The sequence below is a fragment of the Syngnathus leptorhynchus genome, chromosome 20, assembly GCF_054491065.1.
Source record: "Syngnathus leptorhynchus isolate UIUO chromosome 20, UIUO_Slep, whole genome shotgun sequence".
Taxonomy (NCBI): Eukaryota; Metazoa; Chordata; class Actinopteri; order Syngnathiformes; family Syngnathidae; genus Syngnathus; species Syngnathus leptorhynchus.
In genome coordinates this window covers 318,020-343,763 of record NC_141214.1, presented here as the reverse complement: position 1 = coordinate 343,763, position 25,744 = coordinate 318,020, and the positions used below count along the sequence as shown (strand labels likewise).

General features: G+C 46.4%; 3 protein-coding genes and 1 long non-coding RNA gene across 10 annotated transcripts; 3 read left to right on the top strand and 1 right to left on the bottom strand.

Annotated features, from left to right (window-relative positions):
• The first annotated feature begins 74 nt into the window (after positions 1-74).
• Positions 75-5,086, top strand: LOC147040598 (glucocorticoid modulatory element-binding protein 1-like). Of its 3 annotated transcripts, none has more exons than XM_085900510.1 (10): positions 75-2,174; positions 2,264-2,414; positions 2,645-2,697; positions 2,774-2,889; positions 3,019-3,122; positions 3,322-3,467; positions 3,544-3,672; positions 3,738-3,875; positions 3,979-4,101; positions 4,165-5,085. In XM_085900510.1, the coding sequence occupies exons 2-10, from the start codon at positions 2,287-2,289 to the stop codon at positions 4,926-4,928; spliced, it is 1,701 nt and encodes a 566-aa protein (XP_085756636.1). In that variant the 5' UTR covers positions 75-2,174; positions 2,264-2,286; the 3' UTR covers positions 4,929-5,085. The 3 variants fall into 3 exon arrangements, with proteins under 3 accessions (XP_085756636.1, XP_085756635.1, XP_085756637.1); XM_085900509.1 differs by having other exon boundaries at positions 75-1,318; positions 4,165-5,083; XM_085900511.1 differs by having other exon boundaries at positions 75-2,414; positions 2,590-2,697; positions 4,165-5,086.
• Positions 5,087-5,333: 247 nt separating this feature from the next.
• On the top strand, positions 5,334-7,791 carry LOC147040597 (stathmin-like). Of its 2 annotated transcripts, none has more exons than XM_085900515.1 (5): positions 5,334-5,471; positions 6,895-6,935; positions 7,007-7,179; positions 7,407-7,598; positions 7,667-7,791. In XM_085900515.1, the coding sequence occupies exons 2-5, from the start codon at positions 6,920-6,922 to the stop codon at positions 7,733-7,735; spliced, it is 450 nt and encodes a 149-aa protein (XP_085756641.1). In that variant the 5' UTR covers positions 5,334-5,471; positions 6,895-6,919; the 3' UTR covers positions 7,736-7,791. The 2 variants fall into 2 exon arrangements, with proteins under 2 accessions (XP_085756641.1, XP_085756642.1); XM_085900516.1 differs by lacking the exon at positions 5,334-5,471 and adding an exon at positions 5,760-5,908.
• A 1,118-nt stretch (positions 7,792-8,909) lies between these two features.
• Positions 8,910-25,681, top strand: LOC147040595 (asparagine synthetase [glutamine-hydrolyzing]-like). 4 transcript variants are annotated; one of them, XM_085939916.1, is made up of 31 exons: positions 8,910-9,102; positions 9,854-10,004; positions 10,082-10,483; positions 10,720-11,202; positions 11,422-11,609; positions 11,696-11,800; positions 12,103-12,214; positions 12,506-12,783; positions 12,940-13,076; positions 13,373-13,511; positions 13,583-13,718; positions 13,832-14,002; positions 14,074-14,200; positions 14,328-14,376; positions 14,656-14,709; positions 14,826-14,858; positions 15,168-15,186; positions 15,362-15,474; positions 15,696-15,782; positions 15,862-15,989; positions 19,759-20,014; positions 21,346-21,583; positions 21,644-21,829; positions 21,892-21,993; positions 22,067-22,194; positions 22,271-22,397; positions 22,727-22,833; positions 23,227-23,327; positions 23,399-23,480; positions 23,564-23,719; positions 23,825-25,681. In XM_085939916.1, exons 1-31 carry the CDS (start codon positions 9,085-9,087, stop codon positions 24,026-24,028), a joined length of 4,617 nt encoding a protein of 1,538 aa, XP_085796042.1. In that variant the 5' UTR covers positions 8,910-9,084; the 3' UTR covers positions 24,029-25,681. The 4 variants fall into 4 exon arrangements, with proteins under 4 accessions (XP_085796042.1, XP_085796039.1, XP_085796038.1 ...); XM_085939913.1 differs by lacking the exons at positions 19,759-20,014; positions 21,346-21,583; positions 21,644-21,829; ... (6 more) ...; positions 23,564-23,719; positions 23,825-25,681 and adding exons at positions 16,050-16,222; positions 16,419-18,223 and having other exon boundaries at positions 8,925-9,102; positions 10,759-11,202; positions 15,862-15,969; XM_085939912.1 differs by lacking the exons at positions 19,759-20,014; positions 21,346-21,583; positions 21,644-21,829; ... (6 more) ...; positions 23,564-23,719; positions 23,825-25,681 and adding exons at positions 16,050-16,222; positions 16,419-18,223 and having other exon boundaries at positions 8,925-9,102; positions 15,862-15,969.
• On the bottom strand, positions 20,364-23,438 carry LOC147040596 (uncharacterized). The gene is made up of 2 exons (XR_015069223.1): positions 23,284-23,438; positions 20,364-20,854 (listed from the first exon to the last, which is right to left on the bottom strand). It is a non-coding gene; the product is annotated as an uncharacterized LOC147040596 (long non-coding RNA).
• Positions 25,682-25,744: the final 63 nt, after the last annotated feature.

Here is a 25,744-nt window from a genome sequence, read left to right as displayed (position 1 = left end):
TTTGTCTTTAATATGCATAGTGAATCACAAAGCCTGCTTTTACTCAGTAACTTTCCAATTTGAGGTCAAAGTAAGACTATGCTGTTAAAACACACTTTTGCTGTGTCCAAATTGGCAGGCTGCGTCCTCCAAAGCCGATCCCAAGGCTGGGTTCTTCGCAGCTCTGGAAGCTCCGCCTACGTAAGCCGCAGTGAATTTGGACAGGCGGACGGACTAGCTCTACACAAATGAATAGGCAGCGTCCTTCAACGCGCAACGTGGCGACGACGTGGCGTCATTTCCGGCCCGTGGAGGCTGCAGCGCCGGTGTCCAAATTCACGCAGCCTTCAACCAGCCCTCGAATCTGGCCTGGTTTCTGTGGAGACAGGCTGTGAAAATGTGACCTTTGCAGCCTCTGTTTTGGGGATCAGACCGCCAAGGTGGCTGCCTGGCTGGCTGCCTGGCTGGCTGCCTGCCTGGCTGGCTGCCTGCCTTTGGGCGCCCAGCTCACGATGCACCCTTTGGCTCCTCCCGCAGGTGGTGAGCGCATGGTTTTTCGGGCTGTGCCAACGCATTTGGAGTCTGAAAACCTTTCCCTGTATTGTTGTCATTAGTGCACTCAAAAGCCTGGCCTGTCAGTGACACGCAATTAAGACGTATGTTGATACGTAGGCCGGGCGATGAGGGTGGGGAGTGTATTGGATTAAATTGAATATGCCATAAGAGACCAAAAATGGCACCTCCCTTGGGTGAGGAAATGCCATGTTTTTAACGTATTATTCTTAGAGTAAACTTTAAAAAAAAAAGACACTAGAAATGCCAATTTTAAATTCAACTAGAAATGTGTACATCTTGGATTAACTTCACTTTTGACAAATCCATGCTGAACAGGGGGCAACACTTTTTGTTTTGTGTTTATTCAATTTTGTTTTAATGGTACGACAACACATTTTTCGAGGACAAAATATGTCTTTTTTTTTTTTTTGAAGATTGTTTTGGGTTTGTGGGGGGAAAGACAACCCTCACCCCCAAATGCTTTCCAGTGGGCGTCGACTAGACGCACATTTGTGCTATTTGCGGGCCGGTTACCATTACATTACTGAGCCGAATGATACCCTTCCTAATATAGGAGCCGCAAGAGGCTAAAACGCCGATCGATGTCCGGTGTATCGATGCATGCCTGCTCCGCGCTAATGAAATTGGACATTTGCTGGGAATCGTCTAAAGTTGTGGGGTGTCTTCGACAAGTCAATTTCTCAAACAGGAAGTAAAAGTGTAATAGGCAACAACAGCGCATGCGCGGCTTCTTCAGACTCTGGATGTAAATTCCGCTCAAACGGTAAAGGAGTGAAATTGAATTTGATTTTTAAAAGCCACACTCTTGAATGACTTTGACCGTTTGACTGCGTAAGGAACACATGTCAGGCTGTTCTTTGACGATATGTAGCTGTTGCGTCGCCGCGCCTCGCCGCCGTTGTTTGCTATGCGTGGTTCCGCGCGAGCAGACGTCATTTTACGGGGTAGCGTAGCGTTAAAACGCAGCGTTACGAAACGACGTACGTTTGTTTCGTCGATAAGTAGCACGTAACAATTGCAGCCAAAGTCGAAGAGCAACATTGAGTCATCAAGTTCCCGCTGCTCTGCTCCACTTACTAGTAGCCAAATCATATGTTACGCCATTCCATTGTGATGGACGTAATGGCTTCCTTCCATCCCGCCGATGCCCGTCTCAAGTGAAAAGAGCAAGCTGCTGTTTATGCTTTGATGTCCACTGAACATGATGATGTGTAGACTTGTACGGTTATAAAGCCAAGGCCGAAAACCACGCCATTCTGCTTCCTAAATCAAACGTATGAATGGAACTGTGAAGGCTGAAGGCGTCGTGCAATTCCAATGTAGTCAATGTAGTCATAGCTCCTGAAGGATCTCTATTAGGAATCCAGCCCACATCTGCGCCCTTATGTATGGCCGCTACATACATGCAGTGTGCAACTAATTGAATTGATATCAATTGTTAGGCATCGACATGGCATAGTTCTGAGTAACAAGAGCGTGTTTGTTTGAGATCTTAGAAGGCGAGGAGGAAGGAAAGTGAAAGATGTATGTTTTTTTTCCCCATGATGAACGGTGAATTAGTTGCAAGAGAATGCCTGCAAGATTGTTCACATTTAATATCCATCCGGTTTTAGCAACATGTAAGAGTGACAAAACAGAAGAAGCGTGATGGCAGCGACCGACAAAATTGTTCATATGTCATATCCATCCGGTTTTATCAACATGTAAGAGTGACAAAACAGAAGAAGCGTGATGGCAACGACTGAAGATGTAACCATGTCCACTGGGGACTTACTCGTGGTGAAGACTGATGGTGACACTACCACCGAGTATGTCAATAAAACCCAGGTCATCCTTCAGCTCCAGTCCATAAATGCAGGGTGAGTAACTCAACTTGACCGGAAATGACATCACACTCGCCGCTCCCGTCGTGGCAAGAGCTGGATTGAGATCTGTCAAGAACGTTTTGGGCTTGACCTTCCTTCCCTTCTTGATAATCACCGGACGTGAAATCTTTTGCAATGTATCGATTCTTAATACTGTCATCAATTTCAGGCGTGGATGTTGAAAACACACAATCCATCATTAACCCAAAGCGCTTTGATTGCAGAGAAGAATGCGATGAAACCGCCGTGTCCGTTATGACGGATGAAGCCCATCCGGGTAAGAGGATCACGAGCGAGCGCAACGCTCTGGGTCATTGCCGCCTTGCTTCACGTGCGTCTTTTCGTTCTCGTAGAAGAGACTGAGGAAGGCGACGTTGAAGTTTGCTGCCCTATTACATGCGGTGACAGTAAAGCAATGTTACTCGTGAAGAAGTTTGTGTGCCCAGGAATCAATGTCAAATGTGTGAAGGTCAGTAGGATTCAATTTCACCAAATTCACCAAAGTGTGTTTCATGAGAATAACAACGAGGGGGTCGGTCATGGGGCTGTTTGTTCTAATAGACTTTTGTATCTCGCCACCCACCGCTCTCTTCCCTAGTTTGACGATCAGCTGATCAGTCCAAAGCAGTTTGTACATCTTTCCGGAAAAGCCACTCTGAAAGACTGGAAACGAGCAATCCGGATGGGTGGAGTCATGCTTAGGTGGGCCGCTCTCGTCAAGTCTTTACATACGTAGTATATGTACGTCTGCTGCCCCCTCCCGGTCCACCTGACTCGGGCTCAGCGGAAGAAAAGAGACAGCGGATTCTTCCAAAGCAATGTGCTTCCAGTCTGCTTACTTTGATGGACACCAGTCTTCTTTTAGCTCAGTAGCTTCATTCATTTTCTTGCTCCTCTCCAGAAAGATTATGGATTCGGGCCAACTGGACTTCTATCAACACACGACGTTGTGTACAAACACTTGCCGTAGCACCAAGTTTGACTTGTTAATCAACAACACGCGCTTCCCACCTGACAGCACCGGACTCTCCTCGACATCCTCTCAAGGTGAGATCGAGTGTTGGTTGTCCATTTTCTTTTGGCTGTACACTTTTGAACATGCTCGCTCCTGTTGCTATTTCAGCGCAGGAGTCCTCTGCTAACGGCGAGATGGTAGGAGACAATATGACGGAGGCAGCGGCTGAAACCAGGGACCGCGTCTCAAAGTCGGCAGAACGGCTCGAGGACGACGACGACTCTGGGGAAATCTCAGGTACCGACGGTCTTCTGTTTGAGCCAGCCGGCCCGCAAATGTACTGTTTGTCTGCTCGTGTGTAGAAGACACACTCAATTTCTGGAAGGGAATTGCTGATGTGGGTTTGCTGGGTGAAGTGGTCACCAAAATCAGTACTGAGCTGTTGGATCTGCTGAACAACTTGCAGTTGCTCAAGGAGTCGGTGGTCTTGCAGAACACAGGTACGGCAAACCGACGATTGAGGTCAGGCTCGCTCGCTCGGTGTTTGCGGAAGCCACCGCTGCGCATCCTTTCTCTCTCTGATGACAATTCCTTCCGTGCTAGAGGTTGCAGCGCTGAGTAACCTTGGCCAGGTGTTTGGACTGCTCAACTCTGTCAAGAAGATGCTGGCCAAGAGGCGGCAGCAGACCCATCCCAGCCAGGCGCAAATTCTTCGAATCCTTTGCAGTGAGTTACAATATTCCGTAGAATGTTAGTATGAGCAACCATTGATGCATTTGTTGCGCGCAGGCCTGGAGTCGCAGTTGGCAGAACAGCGAAAGCAGCAACAGAATCAAGTTCTCCCGTCATGCCCGCCACCGCCGCACGCCGCCGCCAAAAGTAGCATCAAACGCCAGACAAAGCGGCTTCGTTTGCAGAAGCCCCTTACTAGCGTCAACCGTCAGCCTGCGCAGGTCACCATTCTGTCCCCCATCTCCTTCTCTTCCTTGGCTCAGCCCTTGGCTCTGGCAGACCTACCCGTCACCTCCTTGGCCCAGTCGTCCAACATTGTCACTCTGCTCCCCGCCGGCTCGCAGCTTTTCACACGATACGTGCTGACTGGAGACGGAAAAGCCGACGGTGTTACCTTGCACGCGTCTTCCGACCTGACGCTGGTGGATTCTAGTCCCGCGTGGGACTCCGGCCAGTTGAGTACAGCTCTCAAACCCGTGGAGCTGTGTGCAGAAGCGGTGCCCATAGAGGCGGCGGCGCAGGTGGCGGACGGCACCGTGTCCCGCCGAGAACACGCGCTTCTCCAGATGGACCCACCGCCAGTAGAGGAAGGTGAAGCGGCGGGGCTGCCGCCGGTGCCCGCCGCCGAGTCGGCTCGAGATGAGGCTCAGCAGAGGATGGAGGTCACCGTGGCGCAGGAGGCCCACTCTCAAATGCGAGGGACACGCGAACCAGGGACTCCGAGCCCGGAGTCGGATGCCCGCGGCGGACGTGGGCCCGGTGTACAGCTTGTGGCCGTGAGAGAAAATATTCTGCAAGAAAACCAAGTTCAGGCCAAGTAAAGAAAGGCCTATTCATCGCAGAAAAAAAAAAAAAAAAACCAGCAAGGAATAAATTGCATTTACAAAAGAAAGCATTTGACTCTACTGTGCTTCCTTCAGGCGTCGTTGCACTCACTCCCCAGCCCACATTTGAGTCCATGTATTATATATTGAGTCCCAAATAGTTCTGTTCCGTTGCAGCTACTGGTGCAGTCAAACGTGCAAAACGTGATCCATTTGACATCTTTCACCAAGGCTTGTCCAATAATTGTCCTGTTTTATTGAACTGCTCATTTGTTGACCAAGATTCATTTGTTTTGACAATCATGAGTTACGTGGAGAGAAAGCTCGGCGAATGTCACTTGAGCACATTTGAATCACGTTGAAATGGTGCGCGTGGTCAACCAATGGCTGCGCAGCCTATGACGACATTGGCTGTGACGTTCCGTATTTATGTGCGCGCCGCCAGGACCATCACACTGGCACACCCGGTGCGATTTGTGTACAAGACACCTGCGTGCGTGCGTGCAAAAAGCAACGTTTGGGAGTGTGCGGGACACATTAGTAAGTATTTTGCGTCGATCTGGATTGATCATGAGATATGGTGCCGAAATGACTAAGAGCAATATTTGATCTCGTTGTGAATCGATTGTCTGTCGTGTATGCCAGCCGGCCAGCCAGCCAGCCAGCCAGCCATCCATCTATCCATCCATCCATCCAGCCCGCCACCCAGCCAGCCAACGTTTGAAGTGATTGCTCACTTATAAAATGCCAACCGAGGTTGTTGTTGGTGCTGTCCGGGGCAGGGCAGGGCAGGGTCTTGCCAAGGCAAGGAAGGCTGCTGCTCATTGTGTGCGCTTTGGAGCGACCTAATTGCTTGGCTATGGGCTTTATCAAGAGCAATTTGAAAATGCATTTATCAATGTCGGAATGAATGGTGACGCCGATCTATTCACTTTGGCCACGAGAACGCAAACGACGTGTTTATCCGATGAACTGTTGTGAGTCCGTCCGTCCGCCCGTCCGTCTTTGTTTGCTGATGCTGATGCTGCTGCCGTCAAGGCGTCTTTGTTTGATAGTGATTGTCATGCATGCCTGCCTGTTACCGATCGAGTGAGGGGGGGGGGGCAGATGTGCTGGCGAAACAAATAACATCCATTGATGTATTTCAATGGGTTCATTGACACGGCATAAACCGTCAAGCCTGACTCTTTAGTAATGAGGTCACGATAACAAATTGATGTGAGCCGGCCGGCCGGCCGGCCACCCGCCCTTCGTTTGAAGCCATCCATTGAAATTGGGCGTGTAAATGAATGTACACAATGGTAAGCGCGCATATACACGTGTGCGACGGGTGGATGGGCTACATGTGTGTGTGTGTGTGTGTGTGTGTGCGTGTGTGCGTGTGCGTGTGTGCGTGTGTGTGTGCGTGTGTGCGTGTGTGCGTGTGTGTGTGTGTGTGTGTGTGTGTGTGCCCATGTTATTTTTTATTTGGAGAATTATCTATTGTTAAAATGCAACTCGGCAAGAAAAGACTATTTTCATTCGAAAAAAGGGTTGCGCCCTGAAATCAACTACATCATGGAAACCAACCCCACCGCCCGCTTTCCCCGAGAAGACAATTGCTTTCTCAAATGCGCAATTATTGTGTAATCTTGTACGTGTTCTCTGACTCCCATCGATGGAAACTGGAAAATGTTAGCTTCCATCATTTATCCACACAAGATGCATTTGAAATATTTGCTTTCTCACATGGACTTCAAAATAGAAGGAAATTGGACGCGACGTGAATGATTCCTGACGTTTTGGGGTTTTTGGTGCTGTTTTGGGAGATGGGCGGTGGTTGGTTGCAACTGTGCAAACGACCGCTGGGTGTCGTCATTGCGCTATAATTCGGCTACTTTGTTTCGTCAAGCACTCTGGGTGATCGATCGATCGATCGATCGATCGATCCATTTGACTCATTTCTACATTTGCTCCTTTTAAGGTGAATCATCCAGCTTACTTTTAAGATGGCAGCCCCCAAAGGTGACTATGTCCTATTCATTTTAATATTGAATGACTTTGATTTGCTGATTTGATTGAACATCCCTCTATAGATATTCAGGTCAAGGAGCTGGACAAGCGGGCCTCTGGCCAGGCCTTTGAGGTTATCCTTGGTGAACCTACCCCAGACACTAAAGGTGACTTCCCCTTGGCCCCTCCAAAGAAAAAGGATGTTTCACTGGAGGAAATTCAGAGGAAGCTGGATGCTGCCGAAGAAAGACGCAAGGTAGAAGATGCGGGTCGTTCACATAGTTGTAGGATACATAGTTTGCCAAGGAAGTGTCCAAATATGAAGGAAAAATGATTGATCCCCTCCTTCAAAATATCTTCCATTGTTCTATTCATATGCAGTTAACTATTAGTAAAGGAAAATGTTCCATCACAATAATGATTGAAGAAGAACATTGCGATATCGTGTTTTTTTTCGGGTTTTTTTCTTCTTTTTGACCCCAGAACCATGAAGCTGAGGTTTTGAAGCATTTAGCAGAAAAACGTGAACATGAAAAAGAAGTGCAACAGAAAGCTATGGAAGAGAACAACAATTTCAGCAAGATGGCTGAAGAGAAACTCAATCAGAAAATGGAAGCCAACCAAGGGAAACGCACAGCAATGATGGCAGCAATGAATGAAAAATTCAAGGAGAAAGTAAGTTTCATGCTTTGTTCAATTGATATTTGACCTCCATGATCAATGTCGTTGGTTTTCCTTGACAGGACAAAAAATTGGAGGAAGTGCGAAAAAATAAGGAAACCAATCAAACCAACGATGCTTCGGAAGACTGAACCACATCAGAAGTCTGAACTACATAATGTGAATGAAATGTCATTTTTGTATTTTACTGTTCTTTGTGTTGATTTTTTTTCTTGTTGTTGATGTTAACTATTATATCTGTGTGCACTTCCCATTTGAATTTTTCTTTTTTTTTTGCCATTTCTTTTCTCAAACCAAAAACATCCTAGTGCTTAAAGGGACGGAATTTAAGCGAAAGAGACATTTGAGCGATGTCTGTACCATGATTTCCAATGGAGAAATGGTAATCGCTTCCTCGCGTGACGTCATCGACCAACACGGGGTGGCCAGGGGAGGGGAGTGGTATGGTGTGGTATGTGGCCCTAGTCCTCATTCAAAGTGGCATCAGTTATTTCATGATTTCTCCAAAATGAACGGATTAGATAGAAAATGATGACTTTTTTTCCTAAAAAGGCATCAACTGGGCTAGTTAGGGAAAAATGAAGCAGCTTCGCTTTAGTGTCCCTTGAATTTGTGTGGCTACCGATCTCGACACCCTTAGTAGTGCTTGCCTAGGTATCTTAACAGTTCTTGTGGTCTTGAAAAAGTCTTAAGTTTGTTTACGTTTCAATAATAAGGGTAGAAAAACTAGTTCCGAAAACAACAAAAATGGTTTCACAAAGATGGGTGTAGTTTGTGTCACCTGAAGCTACGTCTTTATTTCGCTTCCAAATGTATTGCTGTGTGAAGCATGTCATCCGATGTTTCATTCATAACAAATGCATTACTTGTGTAAAGTTAATGAGCAATACCTTCAATCAACTTAATTGTATGAGTGAAATTTCTATGAGTTGTACTGTTAAAAAAAAAGACTGTTGCCACGTAACAATATTGCATGGAATCCCTGTTAACCTCACACTTTTGAAATATACTGTTTTCACTGATATTTTCCTCATTCTCTGTTTAATTTCCTTGGCTTTCAACGCAAGCTTCGTCTCTCTCTCTGTCTCTCTCTGTGTCTCTCTGTCTCTCTCTCTCTCTCTCTCTCTCTCTCTCTCTCTCTCTCTCTCTCTCTCTCTCTCTCTCTCTCTCTCTCTCTCTCTCTCTCTCTCCCTCCCCCCTCCCGGGTTCTCCCCCCCACACCACTACCACCACCAGGCTCCTCCTTTCAATTGGCTGGTCCTACTTGAATTGAGTGTCCTTCCCTGTGATTGGTAGAAAGACCTTGGGAAGAGCTGCGTCGTGGTTCGCCGCTAAAATTCGAATTTGAACAGAAGTCGTTTTGTACAAGAGTTAGGAGAAGAGCAGTCGGTCGAGTCGCTTCCTTTCGAGCTCTCTTTTTGGACATTTGAATGTACTTGAGCTTTTAGAAATCTATAAGCCACAACACATTCGTGCCAGAATGGATCCTTTTACGGAGGTGAGTAGAAACATTTCACTTCCTTGATATGCGCGTTAGCAAACTAGCAGGGAAGACCAAACTGTAACATCAGTTACAAAGCGATGGTCAGAATGTCTTAAGATTTGAATCAACGCTAACGTTTTTGAATAGTTCACTGTGTGTGATGTGATGAAACAAGTACGAACGTCTCGTTTCTTTTCAAATATAAAAGGCGTATACGTTACGAAGCGAATCGTTTGTGATTTCAACATTGAATGTCCTTTTCCAAGGCCCATAGATGGTGTGTACAGGTATTTTTCTCTTTTGGCAGTCATTGGAGTTGTCGGGAGAGTTATTTGAGCCATTATTTACGACCAAATAGTCTCTAAACGTCGTCTGTGTTTGACCAAAGAGAGGGATAGTTCAATGGAAATACATCGAACTTGTTTTTGGGACACTCAAAGAAAGACGCTTGTAGTTGTACTCCAAGCGCTCGCACACCCATTCACACTCTGGTGGTGGTAAGGTTCACAGCAGCCAGCCCTCTGGCTGGCTGGCTGCCAGAGGCGTGGCGGGCGGCTGGCTGGGTGGCAGGCAGGCAGGCAGTGTGCCCCTCCAACCACCACCAAAGATTCGGCCGGCATTGTTCCCCCGTTGCGTTGGACCTTTTATCGTGGAAAAAGAAGAAACAAGCAGTGTCAGCTGTTTGCTTTCACATGTCAGTTGTTTTAGCATGGCCTTTTTGGAAAATGTCAAGAAACAGTTGCATGTCGACCATCCCGTCCGTCAGAAACTCTTGGAGCGGACACGGGCTCGAAGAGAGAACCTCCAGAAGAAGATGGCGGCCAGACCAAATGCAGCAGAGCGACAGCTAGTCAAAAGACCCAGGGAGCCTCTGACCGATACAAATGGTGTGATCATTAAGACGGTGATTGCGGAAGGTACGTCTGATTTGCCACGACTAACCAGTTGGATGAAGACTTCACCGCTTCTCTATGTATGTTTTCATTCCTCCCAGTGAATCAGACATCCTTGAAACCTTCTCCGTCCAAGCGCAGATGCTCGACAGAAAATACCGAGCCGGTGGAGGCAGAAAAGAGTCAAACGCAACCGCCGGTTCCTGTTCAGCCAGATCCCCTGACAAACAAGAAGCCCCCTGTTGTCCCTGTAAGCGTCCCACCGACATCTATCACTGGGGAAGCCGCTCAGCCGGTAGAGTTGAAAACGGGGCTGCCGGCATCAGAGAAGATTGCTGCGGCTGCTCCTTCCAAAATGCAAACGTCCGGGGTTGTTGACGTGGCTCCGGTTGCAATAAAGAGCGTAGAAGACCCCGTGGAAAGTTCATCTCCCGCTACCACCGATATGAAGTCGCGTCTACAGAGGCTTGCCCACCAGAGGAAATGCTGGGACGGCGGCATCGGTAAGCTGCGTTTTACTTTTAACTAGGACTCAAAGTGTAAGGTGCTAAAATATCAATTCTTTAGATACATGTGAGCAAGGAGGTGGCATATTTTTCCAAAATGGGCGGGCGCTACGTGTTATTCGGTCCATGCGTCTGTGTCGAACGCTCCTTCTTGTATCAGCATGGAAATATGATCATGCTAAATGTTAACATTGAAATTGGGATGCCTGTTCTGTGGCCGTCTGACTTTTCAGATGGCCTAACCGGTCGGTCGGTGTGTTTCGCTCTTGTAGACGCGAGTGTGGAAGACTCGACGCCCCCGCGTCTGTTGAGAAGAAATGACGTGGCGACGAGTTCAGGCCCCGCCGCCGCGCCCTCCTCGGAAACGTCAGTCGGGCGGAGAGGAAGACTGGCCGTCCTCGCTGCTACCATGGGAACTTGGGAAGATGACTTAAGCCATGTCAGCCTTTCAAAGGAGAAAAAGTCTGCAGCTTTTCCTCCCAAGTCAGCCTGTAGGGCTGCGCATTTGTCTGCCTCCACGAATTCATCAAATGAGCCAAGGCCCCAGAAAGCGCTCCAGTCCAACGAGAAGACGGAAAGTCCCGCCACCGTAACGAGGCCCCAGAAAGCGGCGGAGTCGCCGTCGAGCTCCCTGAAAAGCGCTGCTGTTGCCAGGGCTCCCAATGTTTTCACACCACAGCCCTCAGCCAAAGCAACTTTCGCCGGCGCCAGTCCCGGTAAGCTAGAATGCTTTTTCCTGATTTGATATTTGAATTCAATTCACCATTTTCTTCAGTGCAATGTCCATTTACAGCAGTCCGTCAACAGCCTCAACTCGTCTCACCTTCACTGTGTCCTTGGAGTCATTGACTCCTGATAGGACGGACGTTGCAGCCCAGACACATCTACAGCCAATGGCTTCTATCTTGGTTCAACTTGACTTTTTTCTGCTCTAGGGCCGAAAGGCGTCCAGGTCAAGTCCTTCCTGGACCGATTTGGTGAGCGATGCCAGGAGCGTACAAACTCGCCGACGGGGCCAAGCGCCCAGCCGGCCACACCCAACGGTAGACTTGTGCAAAACAGGTTCATGGCTGCCCAAGCGGCACAAACGACCACAGCTGATCTCACCCACAAACAAAAACTGGTAGGTACGGAGGGACGGACGCCAGTCCTGACCTTTATCCTTTCCGTCTACTAAAAACGACATACGGCGATGACTTGTCTTTTTAGGAGCGCGAGTCTGAACTGGCTCAGATTCGGAGTCGGCCCCAGGGCAATAATTTGTGGAAAAGCAGAGATGCTGGCTCAGAAAGCAAGAAAAGCACAGACCTCAAGGTTGATATACATACTACAGTGTGTGTGTGAATGGAATATCCAAATTGGATGGATACGGTGGACGCGCACACACACACACACACACACACACACACACACACACACACACACACACGCAAGTTGCCTCAATGTTTTGTGTCATTTGTTCAACTTACCTATGGCATCTCCACTAGCCTCCAGACCTTACATGTCCAATGGGATTGATGTCTGCGCATACTACATCAGCAGTTTCTTGTCTGTTTTGTGTTGGTCTGATAAATCTCTCTCTCTCTCTCTCTCTATTTTTTTTATTTTTTTTTTAGGGAAGTCTTGACAAATGTGTGGATAGCAACGTGGCCTTGTATGAGAAAAAAGATGAGCCCAAAGCATCTATTCCTGAAGCTACAAAAAGCCCTGTAAAGGGCCCAACTGCAGGTATTTTGACGTACCCTTTTACTGCAATTGACCGCTAGCCAGCGTTGGGAAGGTCTATTTTCTAGGTCAAAGTTGGGATTTTGAAATGAACCTGTTGATTTTCTTATAATTGTTCCAAAAATGGATCAGATTTCACACTTGATTTCTTACCCACTGGCATTGAGGCACTTAGGGCCCTTTTTTTCCTTTTCCGGTATCCAGGTGCTGCCACAATGGCAATACGTGTGCATTGCGCTGAGTTCATTTCCATTTTGCCGATTTTAATGTGGCCGTGTTTAACGTGATCGACAGGCTGCGGCTTCCTCCGTTCTCCCCCGGCGTCTGCGTCGAGTCCAATGAGACATGAGGACAAAATGGCTGACCCGTCAAAAGATGAAGAGAACGGGGAGATCGAATTGTGCGTCGACGGTCCCGTCGACTCTGCCGTTATAAATGATCTGTTCCAAGGGGTTTTGGAGGAGCAGGATCAAGAGGCGGAGGATGCTTTGAACATCTCTTCCATGTCCCTTCTCACGCCACTGGCAGAGACCGTGGCTGCTGCCGTGGTCAAGAGTCCGGAGACGATGATGGTATGATACATACGTATGGATGTAGTTTGCGATACAACTCCATCTGGTTTTATCCTTCCTGAGATTCTCATTGTTGCCTGCCCCTTCCCAAAATAATGATGGAGTATGATACTATCTATATCAAATGAGGCATTCTCTCTTCTTTGCTTTTTGCAGACATCAACTCCAGCGGGTTCATTCATCATGAACAATAGCAGTCTCGATGAAGCCCGCCCACCTCCGTTCCAGAGAGCAAGTATAAGGAGTTCTGACAGTATCCACGTCACAGATGACCATCACAAATTACCCTACAGGTAAGGCACTCTTGATGACATGACGGAACGTAGATGTCAATAACAAGTGAGCGTTCTGCTTTATTTGCGTCAAACTTTGTCTTCTGCGAAACCCGGATTTACCCGCTACTTGCTGGGCTAGCCCAGTTCAACACTGACATAGAGGGCTTTGCTGCCCAGACAGTTACTTTTCCATTTTAGGCTCGAAAGTGGAAATTGACTCCACTGTGCGGGAAATAAGAAGATGGCTCAAATTAAGACCAGTGTGTCTATTTCTGCGCTGTTCTATTCACTAAAGTGCAGGCCGTCTGCGTCAGTGTTGACGCTTATAGGTCCACTCGAGTGAAGGAGTCGGAGAAAGCCAACGCTAAGGGGAAGACGGTGAAAAAAGAGCTTTCTCACAGAGCAGAGGAAGTGGGAGGCCCCAGCTTGTCTAACGTCAAACAAAAGTTGAAGGTTTGAAATGGCCTCCCTCAATTTGCCGCGCGCCACACGCGACTCCGCCCAATGTCTCGTCCTTTGTCTAGATTCTCACAAATGAGATGAACCTGCAGCAAACGGTCATCCACCAGGCCAGCCAGGCTCTCAACTGTTGCACAGATGAAGAACACGGGAAAGGATCTCAGGTGGAGGCTGAAGCAGAGAGGCTCTTGCTGCTCGCAAGTGAGTGCAGTGCATCTTTCCACGTCGGGAAAAGCGTGCAAATAGACGGTGGTAATGGCGTCCAATCTGGATTTCCATGCGAGTGATAGTTTTGTTCTTCTTCTATGGCCTAGCTGAAAAGAGAGAGGCACTCAAGACAGAGCTGCAGCGTCTGAAGGGCGAGAAAAGAGCCCCTGCGGTCTCGAAAGCCACTGGCATCTCTGCCTCCAAGGGCTCCGTCTGTCTCCAAGACTTGCGCTTGCCTCTCAAGGCAGACTTTGTTTGTTCTACTGCCAACAAGCCAGGTAGACTTGAAGTCACTGGGCAAATGATCATCACGGCTGGCTCTTTTTGACCTGGTGCCCTTTTGTCTCAGAATCAACCAAACATTCTTTCTTCATCCTGATTCGGGCCGGAGCTGAAAACACAGTGGCCACTCCCTTGGCAAGCACGCACTGTGGGCTCACTGGGGACACCCTAACCTTCCCTACAAAGTTGACCTTGTAAGATAATAGAGAAAAAGCCCCGTCCGTCCGTCCATCTTCATGTGAAAAACCAGAGCAGCGTGGAGCTAGCTGATGGTTCTGATTATTTTTGATTTGATTTTTTTTTTTTCCCCTGTGCTTTCAGATCCGATGTCTCCAGTGAGTTTGCCGTTGATATCGAAGTGTATTGTCTGGTGAGTATTTCCAAAGTGCTTTTGGGGTGGGACGTTGTGCGGAGTCGAAACAAAGGGTATTCAAAGGCTTGCGCGTCAATGTCCTGTCCGTAATATGAATTAAGGCTTAGTCCAAATAAAAGCGTCTCGGGGCGCCGTTGGTTGTAAAGTGGCGAGCCAGATTCCGCCCGCTATGTGGCCAAGTTGTCTTTTCAATGTCCTCAATCAAACGGGCCATTTTTCTTTCCAATGCGTTTTGCTCGTGCCGACCGACCATTCTTGAACATTTTCCATCCTCAGATTCAAAAGTGTGAAATTAGCAGTGACAAGAAGAAGAAAGCCAGCAAGTCCAAGGTATGAATGGGGCACATGTCAGATGAGACCTCCTGCTTATTCCAAGTGCCCTTATTCCTTCAAGTTTAAACACGTGTGGGTTTTTGTTCCATGAACCGATCTGTATTCATTTTCAGGCCATCACTCCAAAGAGATTTCTTGCTATCACGGTAAGGTTTTGAAAGTATTCTTGATGTATCGATTCATAATCAGGATGCCTCTTGATCTACTGTGTAGTGTAGTGGGATGGCAGGCTACGCAAACATGCATTCAAGTTTTGGGAATTTGACCTTCTATGAAGAATTGAGTGGCATCCAATGGGGAAAATGACCTTAGTCTGACGTTACACCACACTGCTTTTGCTAGTGCTAAGGAATTACTCAGCCACTCTCTTGCGTCTCCATGAATGCCTTGCCTTTTTGTTGCACCGTGCATTTTTCCTTTCTCATCCTTTCGTCATGTTGATCTATGTTTTTCAGAAAAGCAGCCAGACACCAGGTAGGTCCAAAACGACCACATCCTTCAGCATGAAAATGACGCCACGCTAATTGAGCTCAAGGGACATTCATCTCTTTGACTAAATATGGATTGATATTTTTCACAAATGCTGCAATCCTTTCTTTAACTTGTGTACTTTCAATGATGTTGGAAATGTTCTTCAAATGCTCCACAGTTCTTGCAAGTCCAGGTGGCCCGAGCTCTGTTCGTACCAGCAACTTTGTCCTGGTTGGACATCACAAGCTCACTCTTTCTTCAATTGGGGAGAACAAGTTTCATTTGGAGAAGGTCATTTTTTATTCTTCTTATTATTGTGGTCTGATCGAGACGTTAACTCGGATGTTAGCCAATTCTTTCCAAAAAAGCACACTTTTCCAAAACCCCTCTGATGGGAGGAAAAAATAAAAAGTTCTTTCACAAAATAGGGTGGAAATGTGCATCGATAAGAATAATGGCCTGGTCTTTTGAAGTGAGTGAGTACACTTGTCTTTCTTTGCTTTCGACAAAAGGTCCCATTCTTGTGTCCTCTGGAGGGCCACGTCTACCTCAGGATGTTGTGCCAAGTCAACTCAAAGGTGGAAGAACGAGGCTTTCTGGTGAGTATCATCAATGTTTGGTCGGTGGGTGGGTCACGTGTTCAAATAGTGTCTTTCAAACATGGCGTCCTTCCTCCAGACTATGTTTGAAGACGTCAGCGGCTTTGGAGCCTGGCGTCGGAGATGGTGCGTCTTATCGGGATATTGTATCTCTTACTGGACTTACCCCGATGATGAAAAGAGAAAGGTAAAAAACCAAATCGGTACGTCCCGTCCGGTCAGCGCTCGGAAGCCACGCAACACTTGTTTTTTTTGTCGTGCTCTCAGAATCCCATTGGCCGCATCAACCTGGCCAACTGCATCAGTAACAGGGTGGAAGTGGCCAAGCGAGAGTTTTGCGCCAGACCCAACACATTGGAGCTTGTCACAGTTCGAGCGCAGAGAGAGGACGACAAAGAGACGCTCGTCACTCAATGCAGCAACTCCACGTGCATTACCAAGTAAGTACCGACGTAGCTTTTCCATGGTTATCAAACGGCCATATTTAGACTTGGGAGACGTGAACAGGATGGATGGAGGCAAAAGCACACGACGTGCCGTGTGGGTTCGCATTCCAAAAGCGTATGTGCTGTACGTACGTGATTCAAGGCACATGTTTACAAGGACTGAGCGCATGCAAATTGCTTTCTTATGCAGAAACTGGCTGAGCGCCGACACAAAGGATGAGAGGAATTTGTGGCTGCACAAGCTGAACCAGATTTTGGTGGACTTGCGCCTGTGGCAACCAAGTGGCTCTTCCAAACCTCTTTAAACCCAAAACACTAGATAACACACAATTACGAAGAGCAATCGATATTTTTTGCAGGCTTATTCTATCATATTTTATTGAGTCATCAACATGAGAAGCCAGCATATTTACCATGGCTGCACCAAATGAATCATTACTAGTAATCATCAAACTATTGATCAGAGATGGCTTTGTGTCGCTAAATGAATTCTTTAAGCTTTTTTTTTTCCCCGATCACATCAGGTTTTTTTTTTTTAATGATTATTATTGTTTGAAGCTGCACTGAATGTTTTGTGTTTCGAATGACACCTGCAGCTGGAAAATCAAATGAGATCTGAACATTCCTTGATTTTTGTGGGCAAGGTTTTCCCCTTTTCTTTAGCCTTCTGCCTCTGATAGGTGTCTGAAGGCGTCGCTTGTGACTTGTGGAATCCATAATGGCAATCCATAATGGCTTCCTTTGGCGACTCTGAGACAACGTGCGGGATCTCACAGCCGCCAAAATTCCAAACCCATTCCATTATGGAACTTTGCCAAAGTGTTCAGCTGCTATTTCGAAGATTTTAAAATAAAAGTTTTTTGTTTTTTTTGTTTTTTTTTTAAACAAAGAGTGCTGTTTTGAGACCCCGAAAAGCTTGTGCGATACCACTTTTACCATGCGCGGTCTTCCTAGAAAAAAAATCTGTGTTGCTGAACCTAACCCTTAAACTATTATTATACATTATATGTTCTACTATTTATTACCTATTGATAATATTATTATAATTATAATATTAATAATATAACCTATTGTTGTTGTTGTTATGAAAACCTGATATGATTCCAGAAAAATGAAGGCAAATTTGGAATTGACACAACAAAAATGATCTTGAAAAGTTGACTTTCATTAAAAAAAACCCAATGTGTAATAAGATGAAATGAAATTCGAGCACATTTGTTATTTATCAAACTGGTGGATCTTTGCATTAATAAATAAGCCGGCAGTCTCATTCATTTTCAAAAAGCTTGGTTGACCCCCTGAATGGGGTTATTTGGGAATAAAGCTACGGCCACTTTAGAGGTAATAGAAAAATGAAAGAAAGCCATCCATTTGAAATATGTAGACATTCTTCCATCACTACACGAATAAGATTGCTTCATGCCAATATATATATATATCAACAATGTTATTTGTTGCTTTGTAAAATGGTGATTTGGTTTATTTCTGACTTTTGAGATAGGAGCGATCTCATTTACTCCGTACTCGTACGTGGATCTTTTTGCCGCTTGCTGAACTCTCATACGTGTATGTTGATTCGGGCCACAACTGTTGGACATTGCAATAACAAATACCGAAGCCATCATTTCGGAATGATTGTCGAGCAATTGAACAGTATGCGTGGTTCTTTTGACAACATTTGCTGGAATAATCACCTTGCTCTAATGTTCTTGACAAAAACATATGGAAATTCCAACTCTGCAAGTGAGTTTTTATCGTTTGGATGGTCTCAGATTGGAATATTTCTTTGTGTTGATTTCACTCTTTTATTTTTTTCACTTCTGTGCACACTTTTAAAACTTGTTTGCGATGTTTGTTTCCAAAATGCAATACAAATAGGGTTGAATAAAATGGAAAGGTGACCACAATTGGAGCGCAACTGATGTTATTCATGCTCCATAATTACACTGTTATATGTTACTTTTGCTACCACAAAATAAAAGAACAAAAGTGACATTATGAGTTGTGTACATAAACAAGTGTCCGAATCATCAGGATTCTTGAAAGTTGAGTGCGTGCGAGGGGGAGGGAAGGGGAGGGAGGGAAGGAAGAAAGAAAGGGGAGGGTTTTTTCCCTTTTTTTTTTCTTCAATTGGGTCCAATTAGATTACGCCGTCCCCCATCTTCGATGTGACACGAAGAAGCCAATGCCCGTCTCGATCGCAGAAGTTGACCAGCATCAACTCAGCAAACGTCAATTGTACTCCTGGGAATCTTTGGAAGAACAAGGTAAAGACTTTGACACAGGAACCGATGTTCAGATATGCATCTGTTTCCTTCGCCTTTTGACAGCGTGTTCAGATCGAAGAAAAAAGAAATAATCATACGATGAATTCAGTGAGCATTATTCAACTTTGGATTGACAATCGGAACTTGCCGATGTCGCATGAGTAACGCCTGTTGTGTTTCATTTTCACCTGTCTGTCGCGCGTTACATATATCATCACCGAGTGGTTTCGATTTGACGGCAAAAGGCGAATGTGAAAGCAAAGCGGGGGGGGGTGCCGTACCGTGCATTGAGGTAAATGATCTCAGTTCTTTCCTAAAGCCAAATCGAATGGGCGCCTTCCAACTTGTTTGGGCAGACAGAGCGACCGACAGCAGTGTTCGCGCAAGTGTCTCGCCCGCCCATTCAAGTTCAAAGGACTCATCAAGTGGTTCTGAAATGGAACTTTGAAATGCCTTTTCAAGTGGCAGCTTTCCAACAAATTCAGGTCAAAGATTCATTCCCATTCTAGATTGACACGACTCATTTGATTTCCATGGAAACATTTCTTTCCCCAAAAGATGACAATGGCTTGTTCAATCAAACCAAGGAGAGGAAATGGAAGCGGTTTTGGTTTGTGTTAGATTTGAAGAATCATCACTATGTATGAGGAAGACAGACGCTCTGTTCTGAGGCTATTGCTTGCAGGTTTGTGCCAGTCTCATGTTTGAGCACAACAATGAATGAGCTCCATTGAAAGTGACTTTGGGCGAGAAGCACGACTGGATACAGGGGGCGGGGATGGACTGACGGACGGACGGACGGAGGCCTGCCATATAAACAACCAGAGGAAAACTACCAGTCACCTCAGGATAACTTACAGCCCTCAATAAGCATTTTAAATATTTGCTTCAATATTTAGTTGGAGGCCATCACTAGTTCATCCGCTTTGACAGGTTTTGTTATTGATTGCGTTTTGTTTTGTCCTCTTGGTTTCGAGGTGGTTCCTTGTCTTGGCTCTTGAACCTTTTTCAGAGAAGGCCTCGCAGCCACCAAAAATGTCGCTTTTTTTGTTTTTGTCCATTTTTGATGATGTCTACTATCCGAAATGAAGGAAAACTAAAGTCAGTCAAAATCTTGGGCTTCTTTCTCCTATGGTCACTGTCGTTTCTTTTTTCTATTGCCTTTGAAAGTCAAATAGCAGTACGGTGATTTTGCCGCTATTTGGCCCTTGGCCGGTACTGCACCTTTTTGTCTTTGTACATTTGATTTGTTTCTTTGCGCAGATCCGAGATGTGCGGTATCTGGGCCATGTTCGGCAGCGACGAGTGCCTGTCAACTCAATGCGCCAACGCCATGAAGATAGCGCACCGAGGCCCAGACGCCTTCCGCTTTGAGAATATCAACGGGCGCGCCAACTGCTGCTTTGGCTTCCATCGGCTGGCCATTTTGGATCAGCTGAATGGCATGCAACCTTTGCACGTCAACAAACTGCCCTTTTTGTGGTTGTGCTACAATGGCGAGATTTACAACCACCTCACGGTAAGACCGTAGCAGATGTTTGCAATTTTCCCTTATGTTTGGAGCATCTGAAAGGCTCTTACGTAAACTGCAGTTGGGAGCGCAACAATCAAGTTCAAGTGCTGGCTGGCTGGCTGAGCCTGCAGTACTGACTTAATTGTCATTGTATTGGTGACACAAATCACTTATCTGGTATTTCGAAAGAAATGGCGTCTTTTTTGGACCGTAAAGCGCTTCGCTAGTTTCCTATCGTCGTCACGTCGCTCTTGGGCAAGGATCCCGAAAGCTCGAATTGTGCCTTTTTGTCCATCGTGTTCTCGTGGCTCCTAACGCTGTTTGCATCTTTGCTTTTTGAGAAAATGACAGGCTTTTAAGAATGCTCATAAGTGTTTACCATGTGGGAGGAAGCTGGCATCCACAGACACAAAAAACGATTTCATGTAAATTCCACAGTGGAAACCCTCAGGCTAAGATTGTTTTACACGCATTCCTTAAAGAATGTGGTCGGTCATGCATGTGAAACATATGGACTTGATTGTCAATTTAAGAGAAAAAAAACAACAACAGAATGGAATTTGCAGACATGCGTTCAAAAAGGCCTCATTACTCCAGTTTGAAAATGCATTTGTTGACTCCACAAAATCAGCAGCAGCAGCTTTTGTGCAGCAAGTGCCCTGGCAGCGCTGGCAGCCCTGGCAGCCGGCCAGCCTGTCACGTCTTTTGTCAGTCACCAACATACGTATGCAAGTACAAGCATGATGCTGCCCAGGTCATTCTGGATTCCGTTGAACTTGAGACGAGTTGAGCCCCTGAGGCGTTGTCAGTGGTTTTTGTGAGCTTCAAGTTATGGTGAGTCACTCTCTGCCCGAGAAAGAAGAAGAAGATTGTCACTTTTTCATTGAGACAGGTGTGGATCATATTTCATCGCCGCACTTGATAGCCTGTTGCTAAGGCCTACTTCCATTCTACAGCTGAAACCAAAGTATTGCTATTGATTGTCCCGCTTTACTGGAATCTTCCTGTCATATTTTGGCCACTTGATGGCGCCATCATGCAAATAAAGCACCTTGAAACTTGCCAAACCAATTGGTTGGAAAGCCTCGCTGAAACTGAAGTATTGCTATTGATTGTCCCGCTTTACTGGAATCTTCCTGTCATATTTTGGCCACTTGATGGCGCCATCATGCAAATAAAGCACCTTGAAACTTGCCAAACCAATTGGTTGGAAAGCCTCGCTGATTCCAAGGCTTTATTTTGCTATCATTCAACTCAAATAGTCTCATCAGGGAAAAGTCTCAAAGGCTTCTGAACAACTTGCTCAACTATATGTTCTTCTTCAACTCTTCTTTCAGCTGAAGAAGCAATTTGAGTTTGACTGCCAGACCCAAGTGGACGGCGAGGTTCTGCTGCACCTGTACGAGCGCTTCGGCATTCACAAGGCCGTGTCTCTCCTGGACGGCACCTTTGCTTTCGTTCTGTTGGACACTAGCCAGAGAAAAGTGTGCCTGGGGAGGGACACGTACGGCGTGCGCCCTTTGTTTCGACTCCTTACCCGCGACGGAATACTCGGAGTCAGCTCCGAGGCCAAAGGTAACGGCGAACGTGCGCTCGTCGTAGTTGTGGGTGCGAACTTGTTGCTTTTTCTCCCAGGCCTTACGGATGTGGTCCGCGCCATGGACACAGATGCCAAAGTCAGCCCCTTTCTGCCAGGTCATTTTGAAGTTTTTCATTTGAGCCTCAGCGGAAAGGTGAAATCCATTGAGCTGGAGCAGTTCCACAAATGCACCGAGGAGCCAGCTCACGCCATCTACGACACCGTGGGGAAACTGGGGGCAGGTAGCCGCCGCCGGCCGGCCTTCAGCGTCACCTTGCAAAAAGTCATGGTTGCCACGTCTTAGGTTTTGACCAAGACACCGTCAAGGACAACATCAGAAGGTTGTTTGAGAACGCGGTTCGGAAACGGCTCATGGCCACCAGGAGGATTGGTTGTCTTCTCTCGGGTAACCAACGACCGACTCAAATGTCTTCTTCTATTGATGGGATCTCAGAAAAGGATGATTTCCTGTGGTTCAGGGGGTCTGGATTCCAGTTTGGTTGCCGCTACCTTGGTGAAGCTGGCAGAAGAAGTGGGACTCGAGTATCCCATTCAAACATTTTCAATTGGCTCCGAAGACAGCCCGGACATCTTGGCGGCCCGTAAGGTCAGCGCACAGGGCGATTGCAAAGACGTTTCTATATTTGGACGGTGGCTTTGAGTCCAAAGTGTGACTTTTTTAGGTCGCGGCTTACATTGGGAGCGAACACCACGAGGTGAACTTCACTGCCGAAGAAGGCATTCAGGCTGTGGAAAAAGTCATTGTAAGCCTCGAGACTTATGACATCACCACTGTTCGAGCCTCTGTTGGTGAGTGAGGAAATGTCAGCCCATGCTTTTGGTTTCTTTCTGATTCATTTGTTGTAAAGTCGCTAATACTTCCATGCGTTTGAGCAAAAGACGGAATCCGTCGAAACGTGGTCAAGTTCAAGGGACTCGTTACGTGGAATCCCCCACTTAGGACAGAAAAATGGCGTTGTCACGTTACAAAGAAAATGTTTCAAAGGGTTGACCTCCTTCAGCGGTACCGGTCTTACATGTTAGATAACAAATACAAATGTTGCAACTCTCCTATTTTGTTTTTTCAAGTGGCGAGAATTGAAAATGTTTCTCACACTGGCCTTTTTTGGTCCCTGTAGGAATGTACTTGGTGTCGAAATACATTGGTGAGAAGACTGATAGTGTGGTGATCTTCTCTGGAGAAGGCTCCGATGAGCTCACGCAAGGGTACATTTACTTCCACAAGGCAAGTGCTCTTGCTTTCGAACGCATCGGTGTTTCAAATGTTTTGTTGCAGTTTCTAAAAACGTCCCTTTGAGCATGTCAATGTCCTCTGTGACTGATATGCAATCGTGACGCTTGCCAGAATAACTCCATCGGTTATATTTCTTATGGAAAGAAAAGATACTGTGTTGCTAAACAACACGCTTTCTTTTTTAAGAAACTAGCTACAATCATGTTTCAACACAATTCGAGTCGTCACCTCAGTGCTATTCATCCTTCATACAGCCATGGAAACAGAAAGTCGAGTTGCGCAAGATTTGACGTGTTCGACTTCAGCCAAAGCGTTACCGCATTTGTCCACATGGTGCCGCTAGAATCGAGAGAAACAAGATTCGATTTTGATCCCCCTGTGTAGGCTCCAAGCACCAAAGCGGCAGCAGAAGAGAGCGTCCGCCTGCTGAAAGAACTCTACCTGTTTGACAATCTGCGAGCGGATCGCACCACTTCTGCGCACGGGTAAGCTTTGGCTCGCGCCGGCGGCCGCTTGCCCGTTTCTTTCTGGCTTCCGTTCCTTTGTGTGCTTTCAGTTTGGAGCTCCGAGTGCCTTTCCTGGACCACAGGCTGACGGCGTATTACCTATCCCTGCCTGAGGAAATGAGAAATCCCAGGGTTGGTCGATTTGAGAAGAGAGAAAAAAAAAAAAATCTAATTCAAATTGTTGACTACTTCAGCTATGCGATACTCGTCTGCAGCACGGCGTGGAGAAGTACCTTCTGCGGGACTCCTTCAGAGGTGTCAAATTGATCCCCGATGAGATTCTGTGGAGGAGGAAAGAAGCCTTCAGTGATGGTGTGATGTCCGTCAAGAAGTCCTGGTACATCTGTCTTGAGGAATGCCTCGAGTCTGTGGTATGTGCACATTTGAAAGATCCAAATGTGGGAGGAAGGTGCAATAGGCAGAGAAAATTGCAGTATTTCTTCACTTTAAATGATTGTTTCCTGGTCTCTCGACAGGTGAGCGACGGCGAGGTGGCCAACGCTCCCGAGCTCTTCCCTCACAACACTCCCCGCACCAAAGAGGCCTTCTACTTCAGACAGGTTTTTGAAAAGCACTACCCCGGCCATGCCGAGTTGCTCCCCCATTTCTGGATGCCCCGCTGGATCGATGCCAGTGACCCGTCAGCCCGCACACTGTCCATCTACACCAGTGACGACTAAATAAGTCAAGCCGAAAGGCAAACGTGATTTGAAGAGGCATTTTCATTCACCTTCCAAAAAGAACGAAATTCATGTATTACCCGCATATGAATACATTGATATCACCGAGTGGAGCCAAAGCTGCAAACAGCTACTGTCCCTCCCATATAGTGGATCAATTCTTTCGCACTCTGTTCTTGAGTTTTGCATGAGTGGAATCAGCAATGTGCTTCTGCTGCTGCGGCTGCTGCTTAGTTATTCAAGTTTGAAATGGCTTTTGCTCATCCAAATGGTATTTACAGCAGAACCTCCTAAGTCAAAGCAATTGGCACCATTGATGGGCATGGCACCACGCCCCCACAGACTGCTCCCACAAAAACAAAAACAAAGTGTCGAGATCTTCCAGATCTGGCCAGCCAGCCACATCATTTGAGAGACAAATCACGAGCATTGTTGTTGTTCATTTTTATTCATCTTAAGCTATTGCTAGCATGTTTCTTAGCATTTACCTTTTAAAATCAAATATTCAAACATACCTGTTTTTTTGAAAACTATTTAGCCATAAAGGGAAATGTGCTTTTAGCAGTTTGCAAACACATTTTTAAGGTTGTGTGAAACATATAATCATATCAATATAATATCTAGTATTGGAGTGCTTGTGTGGATTGGTGGGGGGTGAGGAATGTGCAGGCACACTGCATGAACTTGTTTTCTTCTAAGAGTTATGGAACAGGGAGGCCCAGGAAGGGAGTACCAGACAGGGAGTACGGGATGGCACGGGACGAAGGGAGTACCGGACGATAACACCTCAAGGTCGGTGAGGAACGAGAACAAAGAACAACACCACGTCCAGGTGGTTGGGCTTCGAGAGGAAAATCCCCAACCCCCTGACCAGAGTGATGACACCTCGACGGGGAGGAGATAACCATCGACCAATCATCACACAATATTTTGCATGCTTTAATATTCATATTGTGTTTCTTTAAAACTGGGCAACCCGGAAGAATGTGTCGTCTTTTGGTGGTCACAAAAACGCACGAGTTTTAGTGTGAGGGACCCGGGACCCAGGCCTGTATTAGTGCGCTTTGTTAGGAATAAACAATTGGTAAATTTGGTCTGATTGATCTACTGGTCTTCTCTTTGACAGAACGAACTCGCAAAATTGTTAGGTGCGCCAGTGTGTGGATTGGGACATAGAAACTTGTGTTAAGTGTTGATCGCAATTTGGAGTCAGATCAATAGCTAAAATCCGTATCCTAACAGCCATTAATTTGTCGCGTGTATGCAATCGTACGAGCGGATGATACATTTGATGTATGTGACTCGGTCCGACGTTTCCCAAGTTCGCTGGACACCAATAAACGTGTGGAAGCTAATGGCCACCATTTGAAGTCGCTCCAAAGGGAACTTGCATGATTAATTGTGTGGTGAAATGACATTCGGAACGGGCTTGCTTTTGCTTCCCGACTGAGTTGTTTTTCCCATTCGGCTTGGGCTTCCTAACCCAAGTCTCGTCTGAATACAAGCCTTAACTTGCCATCGATCTGTTAGCCATGATTTATATCGCATTTGAATGCATTATATATAAGCGTACACACACATATGTGTGCGTGTGTTCAGGTTCTGTCTTTGCGTTCTCTTTGAGAGTTCCATCCATAACTATGCTTGCTTTGCTTCCATTTATTCTCAATAAAGTTGGAAATCAACTCATGTTTGCCTGACCCGCCCGCCATTGGC

What these genes read in the sequence shown, in the direction of transcription:
- LOC147040598 (XM_085900510.1), top strand. Translation starts at nt 2,287, where the DNA reads ATGGCAACGACTGAAGATGTAACCATGTCCACTGGGGACTTACTCGTG. An exon ending in ATGGGTGGAGTCATGCTTAG is followed by an intron (nt 3,123 to 3,321) that starts GTGGGCCGCTCT and finishes GCTCCTCTCCAG; the next exon opens with AAAGATTATGGATTCGGGCC. An exon ending in CGACTCTGGGGAAATCTCAG is followed by an intron (nt 3,673 to 3,737) that starts GTACCGACGGTC and finishes GCTCGTGTGTAG; the next exon opens with AAGACACACTCAATTTCTGG.
- LOC147040597 (XM_085900515.1), top strand. An exon ending in CTGCCGAAGAAAGACGCAAG is followed by an intron (nt 7,180 to 7,406) that starts GTAGAAGATGCG and finishes TTTTGACCCCAG; the next exon opens with AACCATGAAGCTGAGGTTTT. An exon ending in ATGAAAAATTCAAGGAGAAA is followed by an intron (nt 7,599 to 7,666) that starts GTAAGTTTCATG and finishes TTTCCTTGACAG; the next exon opens with GACAAAAAATTGGAGGAAGT.
- LOC147040595 (XM_085939916.1), top strand. An exon ending in CATCACAAATTACCCTACAG is followed by an intron (nt 13,077 to 13,372) that starts GTAAGGCACTCT and finishes CGTCTGCGTCAG; the next exon opens with TGTTGACGCTTATAGGTCCA. An exon ending in ACGTCAAACAAAAGTTGAAG is followed by an intron (nt 13,512 to 13,582) that starts GTTTGAAATGGC and finishes TCCTTTGTCTAG; the next exon opens with ATTCTCACAAATGAGATGAA.